The following is a 16,938-nucleotide window of genomic DNA, read 5'->3' on the forward strand; positions in this document are numbered from 1 at the left end:
AGATTATTTTGTTGATTAGTAGGAGCATGCAGTCTTTTGTTGGGAAACCTTAACTTTCTGGAAGAAATGTAAAACTTTAGAATTTTTCTATTTTTTCATCTACAGATACTTTTTAATTTGTTTAACTGAAATCTTAGTACGTATTTGCTTTGTTCTCATTTTAATGTTATGATGGTAATTCCGACTGTTTTCTCTTTTTAGATATTCCTCTTCGTCAAGTTATTGCTGAGGAGTGTGTTGCTTTTATGTTAAACTGGAGGGAAAATGAATACCTTACACTGCAAGTTCCTGCATTTCTGCTTCAGAATAATCCATATGTAAAGGTAACTTGTGTTTAATCTAAACAAAAGGATTATTAGGATGAGATTATTGTACCCGTTTCTTTAGATTTTTTTTTTTTTTTAAGATTTTATTTATTTGAGAGAGAGCAAGCAAAAGCAGGTCAAAGAGGTGGAGGGAGGGATCCTTGGGTGGCGCAGCGGTTTGGTGCCTGCCTTTGGCCCAGGGCGCGATCCTGGAGACCCGGGATCGAATCCCACATCGGGCTTCCGGTGCATGGAGCCTGCTTCTCCCTCTGCCTGTGTCTCTGCCTTTCTCTCTCTCTCTCTCTGACTATCATAAATAAATAAAAATTAAAAAAAAAGAGGTGGAGGGAGAGAGAAAAGGGGGAAGCGGACTCTCTGTTGAGCTGGGAGCCTCTTGCGGGGCTTGCTCCCAGGACCCTGGGATGATCATGACCTGAGCTGAAGGCCGATGCTTAACTGACTGAGCCACCCAGGCACAAGACTCTTGTCACTTTTTTACTTTGTTTTTTTCCTCCTAATTTCATGTATGTCCTTTTAAAAACTGAGCTCATTTCAACCCTCTGAAGATTCACTCATTTCTTTTGTAAAGTTTTTCTTCCTTTTGTTCCTAAAATTTATTGTCATAATTTGAATCATCCTTCTCTTTGAAATTTTAGACATTGGATTATATCTGCTTTTTTAGTGAACTTTCTGTAACGTGATTTCCTCATATCTAGAGTATTTGTCTGATTATGCCCCATAGTCTTGGTCTTTAATAAGGTCTCAGAGAGAACCATTTTGTTCCAAGATATTTCCTTTTATGATCCTAGCTTGTTGCTCAGGACTGTACAGTAGCTTTTTCTTTGCTTCTCTCAGCAATGAGTTCTGGGGAGCTGTGCTTCGGTGGACCTGAGTGTGTGTTTGATGGCTTGCCGTGTACAAGGGCACAGGATATTGTGCTGCAAGTTGCCTGACTTTGGGCTGAGTTCTCCCACTGCTTCCTGCAGTTTCCTTAATCTGGCCCAGAAGAAGGAGGGATATCTGGTGACCTTGCTGAAGAGTCACTGAAACATTTCATCATCTCATCTGGTTAGGGTTTGTGTGGCACCTTCCCTAGTTGGCGCCTTGCTCCCTTGTCAGAGAAAGAAGTCTAGAGTAAGGGACTTTGTTTTGAAAATACTATAATTTGGAGCAGTTTCCAAACTTGGAATTTGGCCTGAGACATGGATACACATGGGAAGGGAAAAGTCTGGAAGGATATTAGCAGTCATTATCTCTGGATAGTGGAATATTAGGTGATTTTTATCAGTTTTATTTTTCATGTTTTTTTTATTTGAATATTCTGTTAATCATAAAAAGGAAAGGGAATAATCTTAATTAAGCATGTAACTAAAATGTGATCTTTTGAAATAATATGAAACTATACAGTCTCCCTCTTGGATGAGGATAGGAGGCAGTGTGGTATATTGGAAAGTGCACAGGACTGATGGACACGTGGGTTGTAAGAAACTAGCCAATAGGAGGAGGAGGAGGGCTTGGTGGTAATAGTAATAGCATAGGACAAAGACCTATGTCTTTTGAGTGTGGCCTACAAGGCCTTAAGGTAGAGGTGCTTCTTCCTCAGTCTGCTGGTTCCTGCTCCTTGGTCACACTGGTTCTGTGCTGGTGGTACCAGAGTACTCTGAGTACTCCCAGGGCTCTGTACGCCGCCGGATGCTTTCTCCGCCTCTGCGTGTAAGCATGTGCCATTTGGTCGCTTAGCCAGGGTGCCCTGTCCGCTTCTGCCTGTTGGTGTGGCTTCTTCGAAGCTTTGCCTTATTCCTTTCTCTGCAAATGAGTAAATCACTTTCTCCTCTTAATACCTTTGAACTGTGCCACTGGCCCTGCTACTTTTGCACCATGGACATACATTTTTGTTGCACTGAACCTGTATAATCTGGATACTTACTTTCTATATTCTCAGTGCTTTGTTTGGTTCCCACACATAGATGTTTATGGAATTCAATTGATTTGGGCCCAAGGCTTTTTTTTTTTTTTCTTTAAGTTTACTTATTTAAGTAATCTTGGTACCCAGTGTGGGGCTTGAACTCACCACCCCAAGATCAAGAGTCACATGTTCTGACTGAGCCAGCCAGGTGCCCCTGGGGCCTAAGACTTCTCAAAATTCTTACTTTCAAGTAAGTTAACGTAAGTGACCTTCAACTAAGCACGTGATTGTTGACAACGGCAAATGAATTGAGATAAGGAGCTACAGTAGCCCTGCGCTGCACTGCACTGCAGTCAGTAGCTGCATATACGGTGGCCCTGGCTATCTAAGCGAACTTGTGTTCAGTAGGCGAATAGGGTGAAATGTTCTTCAGACTGTGGACTCCTTGATTTCCATTCACAGAGCACACCTAGGGTTTTGTTGTTGTTGTTGTTGTTGTTGTTGTTAGAGAAAGAGTGCCAGTGGTGCGGGGGTGGGGAGAGCCAGAGAGGGAGGGAGAAAGTGGATCCTAAGCAGGCTAGGATCCGAGTCCACAACGCAGGGCTCAATCTCATGACCCTGGCATGACCTGAGGAGGAATCAAGAGTCGGAAGCTTAACCCCCTGAGCCACCCAGGCGCCCACAGCTAGGGTTTTTACATCATTTCTACTGCCTTAGGAGGCACCAGCGTTCTGAATTACCTTAGGTGTGATCATACAGTTGTGGCTATGAAGGTGAGTGTTCCCGTCCCTGGAGATACATCCCAAGGGTCTTAGGGATGAGGTCTGGTGTCTGCAGCTTAGCAGCCGGCAGACAGTACTCGTAGGCTCCGAAATGTGTGCAGAGCAGCGACGGTGAGTCCGGTCTGCAGGTGTCAGGGGACTATTTCAGATTTTCTGTGTGACATTTTTTATTATAAAAAGATTGGGAAAAGTATCAGTTTTCATCTTGTCATAGTATGACCACCTCCTTAAAAGCTGCCGTCAGCAGTGGGGACCCCATCCTATTTTCTAGGTCCAGTTGGGCATCTGGGTTTTCCTGATGGACTTGAAATGATCTTTGCCACTTCACTCTCTACAAGAGCAATGATGTGTAAGATTTAATAAGGACAAAGGATAGAGGGGCCCTCTTTTTGGGAAATTACAGAGGGAATGTAGGAAGTGCTCAACTTGACTCGTGTCTGTTTTTTTCCCCCTCTACCTTTTGAGCCTATTTTTTCTCTGACTTTTGCTTTCAGCCATTGTACTCTTTATGGATTCTTCCTGCATTTTTGGTCTCTAAGGCTGCCTCTATCAGATCGTTCAGCTTCAGTAGTCTGTCCTTCCTTTTTGCTGCTTCCTCACAGCTGCAGTAGCCCCAGTGGCTTTTTCTTAGAGAAAGGTTGTTCTAGATCTTACTCCCTGCGGGGATCTTGATGTGGGACTCCATCCCAGGACCCCGGGGTCACACCCTGGGCTGAAGGCAGATGTTCAACCACTGAGCCACCCGGGGGATCCCCTAACGCACTATTTTAATTGCACCTCTGGGCTTTTACCACAGTTAACATTGTTCCATCACACACACACACACACACACACACACACAGCCCCCACCCCTTTAAGTGGGATCATACTATTTACCAGCTTGGTACCCCTCCACACACATACTCTTAATAAATCATGTACCTCTCTGCTTTGTCTCAGTTTTGTAATTAGACTCTACTTGTTTTTGTCCTCATTAATTGTGTAGAAAAAATGAGCCTTATAATGCAGTAGAACCAGAGCATTCTCTTCCCCATTCAGATTTCTGATCTGTCAGTAGACAGTGAGCTCTAACATTCCTCAGCGGTTGGATAGTAGGCACAACGTAAAATAACTGTGGTATATTTGGGTAGTTATCCTTCTTTAAGTGTGCCTTAATAATAGAACTTAGATGTATGATGTCACAAATTATTTTTTTGTATATTTTCTGTTTTTCGTGTTATAGCTTGGACAGCTTTTAGCAGCTACATGCAAAGAACTTCCTGGCCCTAAAGAAAGTAGACGGACTGCTAAAGACCTTTGGGAAGTTGTTGTTCAGATCTGTAGTGTGTCCAGTCAACACAAACGAGGAAATGATGGCAGAGTTAGTTTAATAAAGCAGAGGGAATCTACATTAGGTATAATGTATCGGTATGTTTCTGTCAGTTTATTTTTTGAGTTTATTATTCTGTTTGTACTGTTTCAAGAGCATCTGCCTTTATCCTTGTATATCATAAAGATGGACAGTGTTAGTTCTCTGGTGCTGATCTCTGGACTGACATGGCCACCTTTGGAAATGTCTTCTGTTTATAAATGTTATTTTTAAGAGATTGTTAGTCATTTAGTATCTTCCGGAAATCAGAATCAGTGATGCCTGTGACTGCATAGTGTTGAAGAAGTCACATGTGATTAAAACAGAGAAATTGTTTTATTAGGTTTGTTTGACAATAGAACATTATGCTCTTTCATACATGCAGAATTGGAGAGTTAGGAATAAACTTACATCTATAATTTACTTTCTAATTTCTGATAGTAAATGTGTATACAAAATTTGTGTTTTTTGTAGGAGCGAACTACTTTCCTTTATCAAAAAATTACGGGTAAGTCTTACTAAAAGTTGATCTAATTATTATTACTGATTTTCATAAAATAGGACTGAAAAATACTGAGTGTTTAAATGCTGGTTATTTAAGTGCTCTGTATAGTGTGCTTATTATCTTCAGTGATCATTCCTGAAGTTGAGATGGTCTGAATGGAGAGGTTTATTGTGCATTTACCTTTACATGTTTTAGTGAATTTAAATTTTAAAGCAATCTCCCCCCACCGTTTTTTAAGATTTTATGTTTTTATTTTATTTTATTTTATTTAAATTTTTTTTGTTTATTTACGATAGTCATACAGAGAGAGAGAAAGGCAGAGACACAGGCAGAGGGAGAAGCAGGCTCCATGCACTGGGAGCCCTACGTGGGATTCGATCCCGGGTCTCCAGGATCACGCCCTGAGCCAAAGGCAGGCGCCAAACCGCTGCGCCACCCAGGGATCCCAGATTTTATGTTTTTATTCATGAGAGAGACAGAGAGAGAGAGGCAGAGACACAGGCAGAGGAGAAGCAGGCTCCCTGCAGGGAGCCCGATGTGGGACTCGATCCTAGGACTCTAGGATCACGCGCTGAGCTGAAGGCAGGCGCTAAACTGCTGTGCCACCCAGGCGTCCCTAAAGAGTCTTCCTAATAGGGCTGGATGTGTGAAGCCTAGCTTTAATTTTTGCTAGGATTAATGTTACATGTATTTACTGGACATAACCTAGATTCCATCCTTTAAATGTTAAGTAAGGAAAAAAAAAGTTTTTTAGAGATAGCTGGAAATACTAATTGGAAAAGAGATTTACTCAATTCAAAAAGTCATCTGAAGAGACTTGAGTACCATAAACCAGTCACCTAAATATGGTAATTTGTCTCTTAAGATTTATTTATTTTAGAGAGAAACTGTGTGTGTGTGCGTGACACACACACACACACACACACACACACACACACACACACACGTGATCGGGGGAGGGGCAGAGAGGGGGAGAGAATCTCAAAGATCCCTCCATGCTGAGAGCAGAACCCAACTAGGGGCTTGATCTCACACCCCTGAGATCATGACCTGAGCCAGAACCAAGAGTCAGACATTCAACCAAACGAGCCCCCAAGCTCCCCTAAATAGGGTAATTTTTGTGTAAATTATATACTGTGATTTCTTTCATGAGATTAAAAATAAACTTGACCTGTAGTGTGTATGCTTTAAAGAAGATGGTACGTTTCTAAAGTCAAAGAATCTTTAGAGAGAAAATACTTGGTATCCCTGAGGTTGATAGAAGGAATATTAAATACTTAAAATATTTAAGGATTCTGTGTTTTCTTTATTGTAGGAACCATTGGTTTTGACTATTATTTTGTCACTATTTGTGAAACTTCACAATGTTCGGGTCAGTATTTTATAATTTTATTAAAAAAAAATCTTTGAAAGAAATTTCCTGTTAAAATCACACTTTAAGTTTTTTTTTTTTTTTTTTTTAAGGAGGACATTGTGAATGATATTACAGCTGAGCACATTTCTATTTGGCCATCCTCCATCCCCAAGTAAGATGTATTATAACTTACTATTTATGTATTTAGAAACCATCCTGATACAGATAACCTCGAATAATTTGACTAAAAGGCTAAAGTCTATAAGGATTCTACAGCCAAGTTAGTTTCTCTTTTGCAGCCATTATTTTCCTAAAAATGAATATGGTGTGAGTCTAAGAGCTAAGGTATACCAGCCTTTGGTTGAAAAAGATCCCTAAGTGATCCTGATATTTTGTCAATGGGTAGAATTAGAAAATCAAGGTCAAAAAAATTTCCTGTTAGGTTTCCAGCGTTTTACATCTTTTACAAGTATCTTTTTGAAAATGATTTTTTAATAATTCTTTGTGGGTCCGTTCTAATGCTGTGATTGTCAGAGGCTCCCAAACCCTATTTAGTTACTAAGTTCTTGGATACGTTAAGAAATGTTCTCTCTTTCATCTCCTGAGAATTGTAAGAAGATGATGGAATTTTGGAGAGGGAGAAGAAAATGTTCTTTTTCTAGAAGAAACTATTTACACATTTCTCTTCCTACACATAGCAGCTTCTCATTCAGAAGTCCCATTTCTTTCCTCACAGAAGTTACTTTTTCTTCCCTCCAGGCTGCCCTTTTTTTCCCCCACTTTGTGCCTAAAAGGCAGGACTAGGCCTTATTTTATTGTTCTTTGTGGCATATTTGAAGAAGAAAAGATTTTAGTAGGTAGATAAGCAGTCTGTAGATTGAGAGTACTTTGCTTTCATCCCAAGCTTGGAGATTGGAACTTGTTGTGCATCTCATGTAGAGGCTTGGAGGGTCAAAGGTGGGTGAGTGACCCTCTGCTGTGCTCACTGAGGCTTGTTTCCCAAAGGATCACTATGCATCAAGAAGCAAATATGCCTATTACATAACATTGTAACTGTAGATTTTTTTCAAGATTTTTAAGTAATTTCTATACCCATCATGGGGCTTGAATTTACAACCCCAAGAGCAAAAGTCACATGCTTTACTGACTGAGCCAGCCACAGGCATCTCATAAGTGTAGATTTTTATGTAAATTTTTTATTTTTATTTTTATTTATTTATTTATTTATTTTTTAATTTAATTTTATTTTTTTTAATTTTTATTTTCTTAGCACATACACAGGAACCAGGTGGGGGAGGGAGGGACTGTAGGAGGGGGAGAGAGATTTTTTTTTTTAAAGATTTTATTTATTTATTTTTAAATTATTTATTTATTCTGAGAGACACAGAAGGAGGCAGAGACACAGGCAGAGGGAGAAGCAGGCTCCATTCAGGAGCCCGATGTGGGACTAGATCCCAGAACTCTGGGATCATGTTCTGAGTCGAAGGCAGATGCTCAACCGCTGAGCCACCCAGGTGTCCCAAGATTTTATTTATTTATTCATGAGAGATACACTGAAGGCAGAGACATAGGCAGAGGGTCTCGATCACAGGACCTCAGGATCACCCCGAGCTGAAGGCGCTCAGCCACTGAGATCCCAGGTGTCCTGGGAGAGAGAATCTTAAGCAGGCACCTGACATGGGGCTCGATCTCAGAACTCTGAGGTCATGACCCCAGCCAAAATCAAGAGTTGGGCCCTTAACTGACTGAGCCACCCAGAGGTACCTTGTGTAAAATTTAGTATACTAGATAGCAGTCCAAAAATCAGATAGAGATCCTTCTGCTTTTTTTTTTTATCCTTCTGCTTTTTTAACTGGTGATTGGTAGGAACTCTGTGAAGTTGCTTCCTTATCCTAAATTAAGATTTTAACCTCAGGGATAGCTGGGTGGCTCAGCAGATGGGCACCTGCCTTCGGCTCAGGCTGTGATCACGGGATCTGGGATCGAGTCCCGCATCGGGCTCCCGGCAGGGAGCCTGCTTCTCCCTCTGCCTGTGTGTCTGCCTCTCTCTATATCTCTCATGAATAAATAAATAAATCTTTAAAATAAAAAAGTCTCTTAAAAAAATGTAACCTAATGATTGATTTTCAGTGTATGTTTATAAATGAGGCAAAAAAATAGTTTACCATAGAGGCTTTGAGCTAGATTGATAGGGTTTGAGTCTCAAAGACTCTTCTTCACTTACCTGGTATATAACTTTGGATAAGTTGCTTTCTTAGTCCATTTCCTCATTTATTAAGTGGATGTAGGAATAGTACCTACCTAAGATTTGTGAGGATTAAATAAATTAATACATTTTCTAAACTAGGTGTTTAGAATAAGAACTGGTATATAATAGGCTTAATAACTATTATCTTCATGATAAATACTTTTATGTAAATTGACCTAGAGAAAATAAAATGTGACCAAATGACCAGAAAAAAAAAAACACTTCTCCTGAGCAGGAGTCTTTATTGACTCCCAAGAATAGTGTGAGTATGGCTATTTTAAGATCAGTTATTTGATATGTAGGTAGAATTCTTGGTAACATTTTATAAATTTCTCTTTTTTTAATAAATTAAAAATTTTATTTATTAATCGTGAGAGACACAGGAGACAGGCAGAGACAGGCAGAGGGAGAAGCAGGCTTCATGCAGAGAGCCTGATGTGGGACTCGATCCTGAGACCCCGGGGTCACAACCTGGGCCAAAGGCAGAGGCTCAACTGCTGAGCCACCCAGGCAGCCCCCCAAATTCCCCATTCCTATTAATGGTCGAGGACTTCCTCTGCCTCTGCCCCAGACTAGAGCCACTCTGCCGAGATGTCTACCTCCCTGCTCCTCTTCACTCCTATATTCATGTACTCAGCAGGTTCTACGAAGTTGTTCTTTTTTTCCAAAGTTTTTTTTTTTAATTTAATTTTAATTTTTTAAAAGATTTTGTTTATTCATTCATGAGAGACACAGAGAGAGAGGCAGAGACCCAGGCAGAGGGAGAAGCAGGCTCTATGTGGGGAGCCCGACGCGGGATGCGATCCTGGGACCCCGGGGTCACGCCCTGGGCCCAAGGCAAACGCTCAACCACTGAGCCCTCCGGGCGACCCAACATTTTATAGATTTCTATAAAATATCACAAAGGAGTTTCAGTCATTTAGCTGTAAATGTATAATCCAGCTGACAGTACTGCAGCTTTCCTGCTATCCTGGGGAGGCTGGCAGATTGTGGCCGGATCTGACCCCTCCCGGCAGGAAGCACTTTATCCAGCTTCACCTTGTAATGCTAGAGCTAGGACCTGAGCCTCCTGGGGGTCTGACCTGGAGCCGGTGTTCTCTCCGGCTGTGCCCGACTGCCTCCGCGGGGCAGCAGGGCCGGGGCTGGCGGGTAGGCTCACAGAGGGCTGCAGAGGGCTCTCTGCATCAGAGGGCTGCAGGTTTAACCCAGCCCAGAGCAGCTGGCCCGGGCCCTCCTCCTTCCGCTCTCCTACACTTAGCTGTGTTGGTTTTAATGGGTCTGCTCTCAGGAATATGTAGCATTGTATTTTGGTCACTTAAATTTTGGCTAAATCTTTTTTTTTTTTTATCTTTTTGTTTTTAATAAATATGGAATTTAAAGTTGAAAGAGATTAATGTTCATCGTGGGTTTTTTGTTTTTTGTTTTTTTTTTCCTTTGAAGCCTCCAGTCAGTGGACTTTGAAGCTGTGGCAATCACAGTGAAGGAGCTGGTTCGATATGCCCTCAGTATAAATCCGAACAACCATTCCTGGTTAATTATTCAAGCAGACATTTATTTTGGTAAGTGAGATGTATGGTTGCTTTGTGGTTTGTTCTTTTTTGTAGCACTTTTAGAAGCAAAAAATAAATACATTACACATTTTTCCCCAATACTTTATTTTGTTTTAAAGAATGAATTTATTTATTTATTCATGAGGGACACAGAGAAAGAGGCAGAGACACAGGCAGAGGGAGAAGCAGGCTCCAGGCAGGGAGCCCGATACGGGACTTGATCCCGGAACTCTGGGATCACGCCTCCGGGCTGGAGGCAGACGCTCGACCACTGAGCCACCCAGGCGTCGCTCCCCACTACTTTAAGTCTTGTTTTGACCTCTAATTCTTCTTCCTAGATATACTCATTCATATATTCATTTTTCCATGTTGAGCCTTTGGTTCAGATGCTTTAAATTTTTATGTTAACTCTTTTTTTCTTTTGAAAAAGTGAATGTTCATCTACTAAGTCGGTTAAAACATTCCTAGGTAAAGAAGTTAAAGTTTAGTTTGTAAAATCGCTACTTTAAAAAATAAATTATTACAACCTGAGCTGAAACCAGGAGTTGGATGCTTAATTGACTAAGCCATCCAGGGGCGACCCTGTAAAATTGCTATTTTAAAATGTTCTAGTCTAAATATGCTATTTTAAAATCTGTTTAGACACTTTTTTTTTGGTAAAGATTTTATTTATTCATGAGCGACACAGAGAGCGAGGCGCAGAGACACAGGCAGAGGGAGAAGCAGGCTCTTTGCAGGGAGCCGGATGTGGGACTCTATCCCAGGACACTGGCATCAGGCCCTGGGCTAAAGGCAGATGCGTAACTGTCAGGAAGAGTCTGCTTCTCCCTCTGCCTGTGTCTCTGCTGAGGGAGAAGCAGGCTCCATGCAGGGAGCCTGACGTGGGACTTGATCCCAGGACCGCAGGATCATGCCCTGAGCTGAAGGCTGATACCCAACCACTAAGCCATCTAGGTGTCCCAATAATTACTAGTTTTTTTTTAAATATTTTATTTATTTATTCATGAGAGACAGAGAGGCAGAGACACAGGCAGAGGGAGAAGCAAGCTCCATGCAAGGAGCCCGACGTGGGACTCGATCCCGGGTCTCCAAGATCACGCCCTGGGCTGAAGGCTCTGCTAAACCACTGAGCCACCCAGGGATCCCCCTAAATACCAGTTTTAATGTTCATTTTCACCCTAACCCCCCAAATAACTTATTCTCAAGATCTTAATACCTATATTCAAAATAGATTTACTGATGATAAACTACCTCAGCAAATCAGGCATGTTTCTAGTGGGTGTTTGGGAAACAAATACCTCCAATACTTAATTTCTGTGAGCTAAATTTTTGGCTAATCCGTTAGAAAGCAAGGAGCGTATCCTATTGCTTCCTTAAAATAGTTTTTAAAGATGCGATTTTTCTGTGTTGTCCTCGTTGAGTGTTATCTGTAGCCTTGTGGTTTGAGTCTGGTTTTGTTTTGTTTTGTTTTTGAGTCTGCTTTTTTCAACTCATGAAGTATAATACCCAACTCTTCACAAAAGAGGCCTTGTCTGTTTTTTCACCTGGTGTGTCTAATAGGTAATTCTGCATTTCCATTTTTCTACTTCAGCAACAAATCAGTATTCGGCAGCTCTTCACTATTACCTGCAGGCAGGAGCTGTGTGTTCTGATTTCTTCAATAAAGCCGTGCCCCCTGACGTGTATACAGACCAGGTAAGTTGTTTCTGTGGGCTGTCTTTCTTGTCTACCTGAATGCTTTCATTTTCCTGGACCCCTTTCGGGGTGAATTTGTTTCCACGTATATGATGGTAACTCCTAAATTGAATGCTCTGGACCCAGTTCCTCTCCATATTTTCAGGGCCTATAGATGATTGCTGCTTTAATTTCCTAGAACACCTGAAACTCAACCTGTCCAAAACTGATTTCAGCATCTTACCTTATAGTCTCCCTCCTGCTGAACTTTTTCCATAAAATAACGATGACAAAACTCCAAAACACCACACACCTTTTGTTCAGTCAGCCATCTGAGTTGACCAAGCCCAAATCCTGAGTCTCTTCTATTCGCTAATGCTCTTATCAAAATCCTATTAGTCTTCAAGACATAATTGATTCTATCTTGTAAATCTCAAATTTATTTCATTTTCTTTCTGTACGTATTTCTCTTTCCTCTGGTTTAGGCCACCGGTATCAACTTCTAAATGGTATTTTTCAATACTTAATAATAAATGGCTTTTGAAATAAGTCCTTAAATTTTTTAGTAACCAGCTATTTTTAATGAAAAATTATAATTTTTAGAGCACTTTTAGAATCACAGCAAAATTAAGCAAAAAATAAGAGTTCTTACATACCTACCATTCCCACATACACACAGTTTTCACCACTGTTGACTTTCCACATCAGAATGGTAATGGTAAATTGGTTACAGTTGATGTTAACTAGTTTTTGAAAATAATCAATTTGTTTTTGTAGGTAATAAAACGAATGATAAAATGTTGTTCTTTGCTGAATTGCCACACACAGGTTAGTTTATATTATGTTGGTTTATTTTCATGTGTATAGTTTTGGTTAAGAATTTGGCATATTCTTTAAAATTTTTTAGTAAATTTTAACTAAAATGAAAGTATGAATTAGAAAACATTGGTCTTTGAATCTTCTAAATGGAAGTGTTTTCAAGTGTGTGTGTGTGTGTATTTTATATACATATTTTTTTTAATATTTCATTTATTCATGAGAGACACACAGAGAGAGGCAGAGACATAGGCAGAGGGAGAAGCAGGCAGAGACTTGATCCCAGGACCCCTGATCACACCCTGAGCTAAAGGCAGACACTCAACCACTGAGTCACCCTGGCATCCTTTTTTTTTTTTTTAAATATTTAAGAGTGGATATGTACATCTGTCACTAGAGAAACACAAATCAATACCACAGTGAGATACCCTTCATATTGACTAGGATGACTGTAATTGAAAGACAGACAGTAGCTACTGTTGGTGAAGGTGTGGAGAAATTGTAACCCTCATACACTCACTGTTGGTAGTGATATAAAATGGGGCAACCTCTTTGGAAAACAGTTTGGCACTTCTTCAAAATGTATGCTTAAAATTACCATGTGACCTAGCAGTTTAATTCCTAGGTTTGTAACCAAGAAAATTAAAAACCTGTCCATAGGAAGATTTGTACATGAATGTTCACAGTAGCATTATTCATAAGAGCCAAAAAGTAGAAACAACCCAGATGTCCATCAGTTGATGAATGGATCAATAAAATTTGGTAGATCCTACAGTAGAATATTATTTTGCCATAAAAGTGAATGAAGGGCTGATACATGCTATATCAGGGATGGATCTTAGAAGTGTTTATGTTGAATGAAAACGACATTGACATGGCTTTGTAGTAGGATTTCATTCATATGAAATGTCCAGAGTAGGTGAATCTATAGTCAGAATGTAGATCAGTGGTTGCCAGAGCCTTGAGGGGGCGGAGGAGTGAATTAGCTGTGACGGCTCTAATTGCATGCTCTCTACATCCTTGAAGTCATTACATAATACTTTTGTTTGGCAGTTTTCCATTCCTTTTAGTTTTCTGAGCTGGCTTTTTGCCAGTTTCTCAAATAAAGCTGGTAAAAATTTATGATTTAGGTCATTGATTAACAACATTAGGCAGATTTTTTTTTTTTTAAGATTTTTATTTGAAAGAGGGAGAGAGAGAAAGCTCAAGAGAGTGAGTGCTCACAAGCGGGGACATGGCAGAGGGAGAGGGAGAAGCGGGCTCCCCACTGAGCAGGGAGCACAGGATCGTGATGATGTACGAATCATTAAAAATTACCCCTGCTGGGGGTACCTGGCTGGCTCAGTTGGAGCAGCACACAGCTCTTGATCGTGGGGTTGTGAGTTTGAACCCCACTTTGGGTGTAGAGATTACTAAACAATATTGAATAAAATAAATTTACTCTATCCAAAGCAGGAATCATTGTACTGGTTACATGAAACCATTTTTCAAATCTTTATTTATGTAGGTGGCAATTTTATGTCAGTTCCTCAGAGAAATTGACTACAAGACAGCCTTTAAATCATTGCAGGAACAAAACAGGTATGAATGATTTTTAAATAAAATGAAGTTGAAATTTTCTGCTTAAGAAAGAGGAAGTAACTAAATTCTGTTTTTCAGTCACGATGCTATGGACTCCTACTATGACTACATATGGGATGTCACCATTTTGGAATACTTGACTTGTATCCTTTCATCAATACATGGGCTATTAGAACAGTTCGTTTCTGTAAATTAAAAAAATACTTTGTACTTTACAAATCAAAGTTGAGGCACAATTGAGATTCTGTGATGGCATTTAATCAGATTTATTATTCTTAACTGATTTGTTTAGATCTTCATCATAAAAGAGGAGAAACAGATAAAAGACAAATTGCAGTAAGTTACTTTATGCCTTTCTTCAGTGTATACTATTTCCTCTGGTATTAAACTATTGTTAAGATTTGGACCAACAAAGAAAGATTTTGTGTACCTAGTTGCTACCAGAATTTGGTTATCTTGTTTACTTTTAACAGATCCTGTTTTGATCTTAGAGCTTTTACCCCTACTTTATTTTGTATTAAAATGTTAGATCATGTCCTTTCTCTGCTCCAAATCTTTAAATGATTTCCCATCTCGTGTGGCGTCAGATCCTCATGGCCTACAGGGCTGCAGATGACTTGACTTCGAACCATCTACCTGACTTTCTCCCCTGCCAACTTCTCTTACCCCATTAGCCCTACTGTTCCTTGCATATGCTGAAAGCATTCACCACTGTGGGGCCTTTGAAATTTAAGTTTCCAGAAACATTTCTTCTCTCAGGTCTCCTGAGATGTCATCTTAGCGACCATTTCCTGGCCATCTTATAAAACTGCAGTGTCTCTCCCCACCCTTTCCCCCCCAATACTCTCTCTGCTTCTCATTTCCCTTTTGAAATTTTCCTCTATTATACTTACCTACCTTTGATGTACTATATACTTACTGGCTATTTCCCCACAAAGTAGGGACTTGATTGTGTCATAATTGCTACCTAGAATGGTCCCTGGTGCATAACAGATGCTCAGTAGTTATTGAAGAGATGAATTATTTATATAAAAATTTGACTCACTAGCCAAAGCATTATAAATTTTTGGCCCATTTTTACTTGCCTAACATTCATTGCATCGTTATCACTATAGATACTTTGTCTTTGCTCTTTCGCCCATATTAACAGAATTTTGCCCTATAGTATGTCTTTTAAAGTTCCCTACTTGGACTAAATTGTATGACCATCATTTAGAGGAATAATGATAATAGTTTGTTTGTTTGTTTGTTTATTTATTTATTTATTTATTTATTTATGATTTTATGATTTTATTTATTCATGAGAGAGACACAGAGACAGGCAGACACAGGCAGAGGGAGAAGCAGGCTCCCTGCGGGGAGCCCGATGTAGGTATCAATCCCGGAACTCCAGGATCACACCCTGGGCCCAAGGCGGACACTCAACCACTGAGCCCCCTAGGGATCCCTATAGCCTGATAGTATTAAAAAAAAAAGAAAGAAAAAGAACATAAAGCCGGCTTTACTTGGGAGGCGAGTCCCTTGCCACTTCCAGCCTGTGCACGGCTGGCAGGCGGTATGAGCCTGTCACTTCCCCAGTGCTGCTTCCAAACCGTTTCTCCTTGTGATTGGTTTACGCTTTGTCCTTAAAGCTTACGTCTTTTCCTTACCAGCTCATCTAACCAGTCTGCTGGTTATTCCTCTGCGTGCATCAGGATGTACATGGTCAGTTTACCCGGTACCCCCCTAGCTTTACGGGTTCCATGGTTACCGCGACCCTGCGTTATCCACCCCACCTATAGCTGTGCCTTGTCGTCAGAATTGTTCCACGTAAGAGCTCTGGGCCAGTTACCTGTCCCTCTCTCACTTCCTGGCTCCCATGTTCCTCAGGATCAGTGAGGTGTTCAGGTTGAAGACCAGGTTTTCCCCAGTCTGTCCGCCCCTTCACAGCTTCCCTTCCTTCCCTACTCACTTCAGTGCAGCAAATGCCAATCTGTACGCCGTCAGATACTGTTGCTTGGTCTGAGATGAGGTTCTGGAATCCAGATTTTAAGTTTCCCAGGTAGTTCTTATGGCCAGCCAGATTTGGGATCCCCTCCTTGTCTATGGCTTACTGTCAGAACTACCCTGTGACTGATATTTACAGCATCTTTGCTTTTTTCATCCTTTACTTCACCTGGAAAAATCCCATTTCAAAAACGTGTGCTTTTTTTTTCATGAGCCACTGAGTCTGGTTGGAAAAAATCCTGCAACCATATAAACTTGTGCCACTACCAACCAAACCATGGTCTCCGCCCTTCGCTGGCCCCTCATCTCCTGTGTCCGGGCCAGCGGTCAGTGGTCAGGGACTATTTTAGACTTTCCTTCTGTTTAGCCCCCTGTCCTCTCTCTCCCTATTCCGTGCTTCCCTGCCTGTGTGTAGAATAGACCAGAAGACAGACTGAGCAGCTCCTGTGCACATGGGAACTGTAGTCTTTGGAATTGTGGCCATTAAGTACCAGCTTGAAATCCCTCCTTCCCACCTTTAAAATCTGTCCCTGCGCTCACCGCTCAGGGCACTCTTGGTGAGAAGGGTTACTCCTTGATGAAGGCAAGGTTTTAGGCTTTCTCTCTCTCCAGCGACATTTAATGAGTCGTCTCCACTCCTGTACTTAACCTCCCCCAGCTTACACACGGTTTCATCTGCGGCTGTGCCTCTACTTCCTCTTCCTCTTCTCTGCCTGGTGTGTTGAAGCTCTTCCATCTGGCGTAACTGGACTGCCATCACCGAAGGCCAAAGCCAGTGGGTGCTCTTCAGTCCTTAGCCTTTTGTTCACATCTCACTTCTTAAAGTTCTTTATTCCTTTGGCTTCCTTGACATTTTTATTCAATTCTTCTGTTACGACTTTTC

At 40.9% G+C, this 16,938-nt stretch overlaps 1 protein-coding gene across 1 annotated transcript in view; it reads left to right on the plus strand.

Annotated features, from left to right (window-relative positions):
* Positions 1–16,938, plus strand: part of INTS8 (integrator complex subunit 8) — a 51,593-nt gene that overhangs the window by 33,352 nt on the left and 1,303 nt on the right. Inside the window, exons 16-26 of the mRNA XM_055303336.1 lie at positions 202–323; positions 4,216–4,400; positions 4,816–4,849; positions 6,162–6,218; positions 6,311–6,372; positions 9,889–10,007; positions 11,590–11,693; positions 12,450–12,500; positions 13,996–14,069; positions 14,148–14,212; positions 14,362–14,405. Coding sequence (XP_055159311.1) covers positions 202–323; positions 4,216–4,400; positions 4,816–4,849; positions 6,162–6,218; positions 6,311–6,372; positions 9,889–10,007; positions 11,590–11,693; positions 12,450–12,500; positions 13,996–14,069; positions 14,148–14,212; positions 14,362–14,405 — 917 coding nt within the window. The remainder of the gene's footprint in view (positions 1–201; positions 324–4,215; positions 4,401–4,815; positions 4,850–6,161; positions 6,219–6,310; positions 6,373–9,888; positions 10,008–11,589; positions 11,694–12,449; positions 12,501–13,995; positions 14,070–14,147; positions 14,213–14,361; positions 14,406–16,938) is intronic.

The sequence above is a fragment of the Nyctereutes procyonoides genome, unplaced genomic scaffold, assembly GCF_905146905.1.
Source record: "Nyctereutes procyonoides isolate TBG_1078 unplaced genomic scaffold, NYPRO_anot_genome, whole genome shotgun sequence".
In the NCBI taxonomy this organism is placed as follows: domain Eukaryota; kingdom Metazoa; phylum Chordata; class Mammalia; order Carnivora; family Canidae; genus Nyctereutes; species Nyctereutes procyonoides.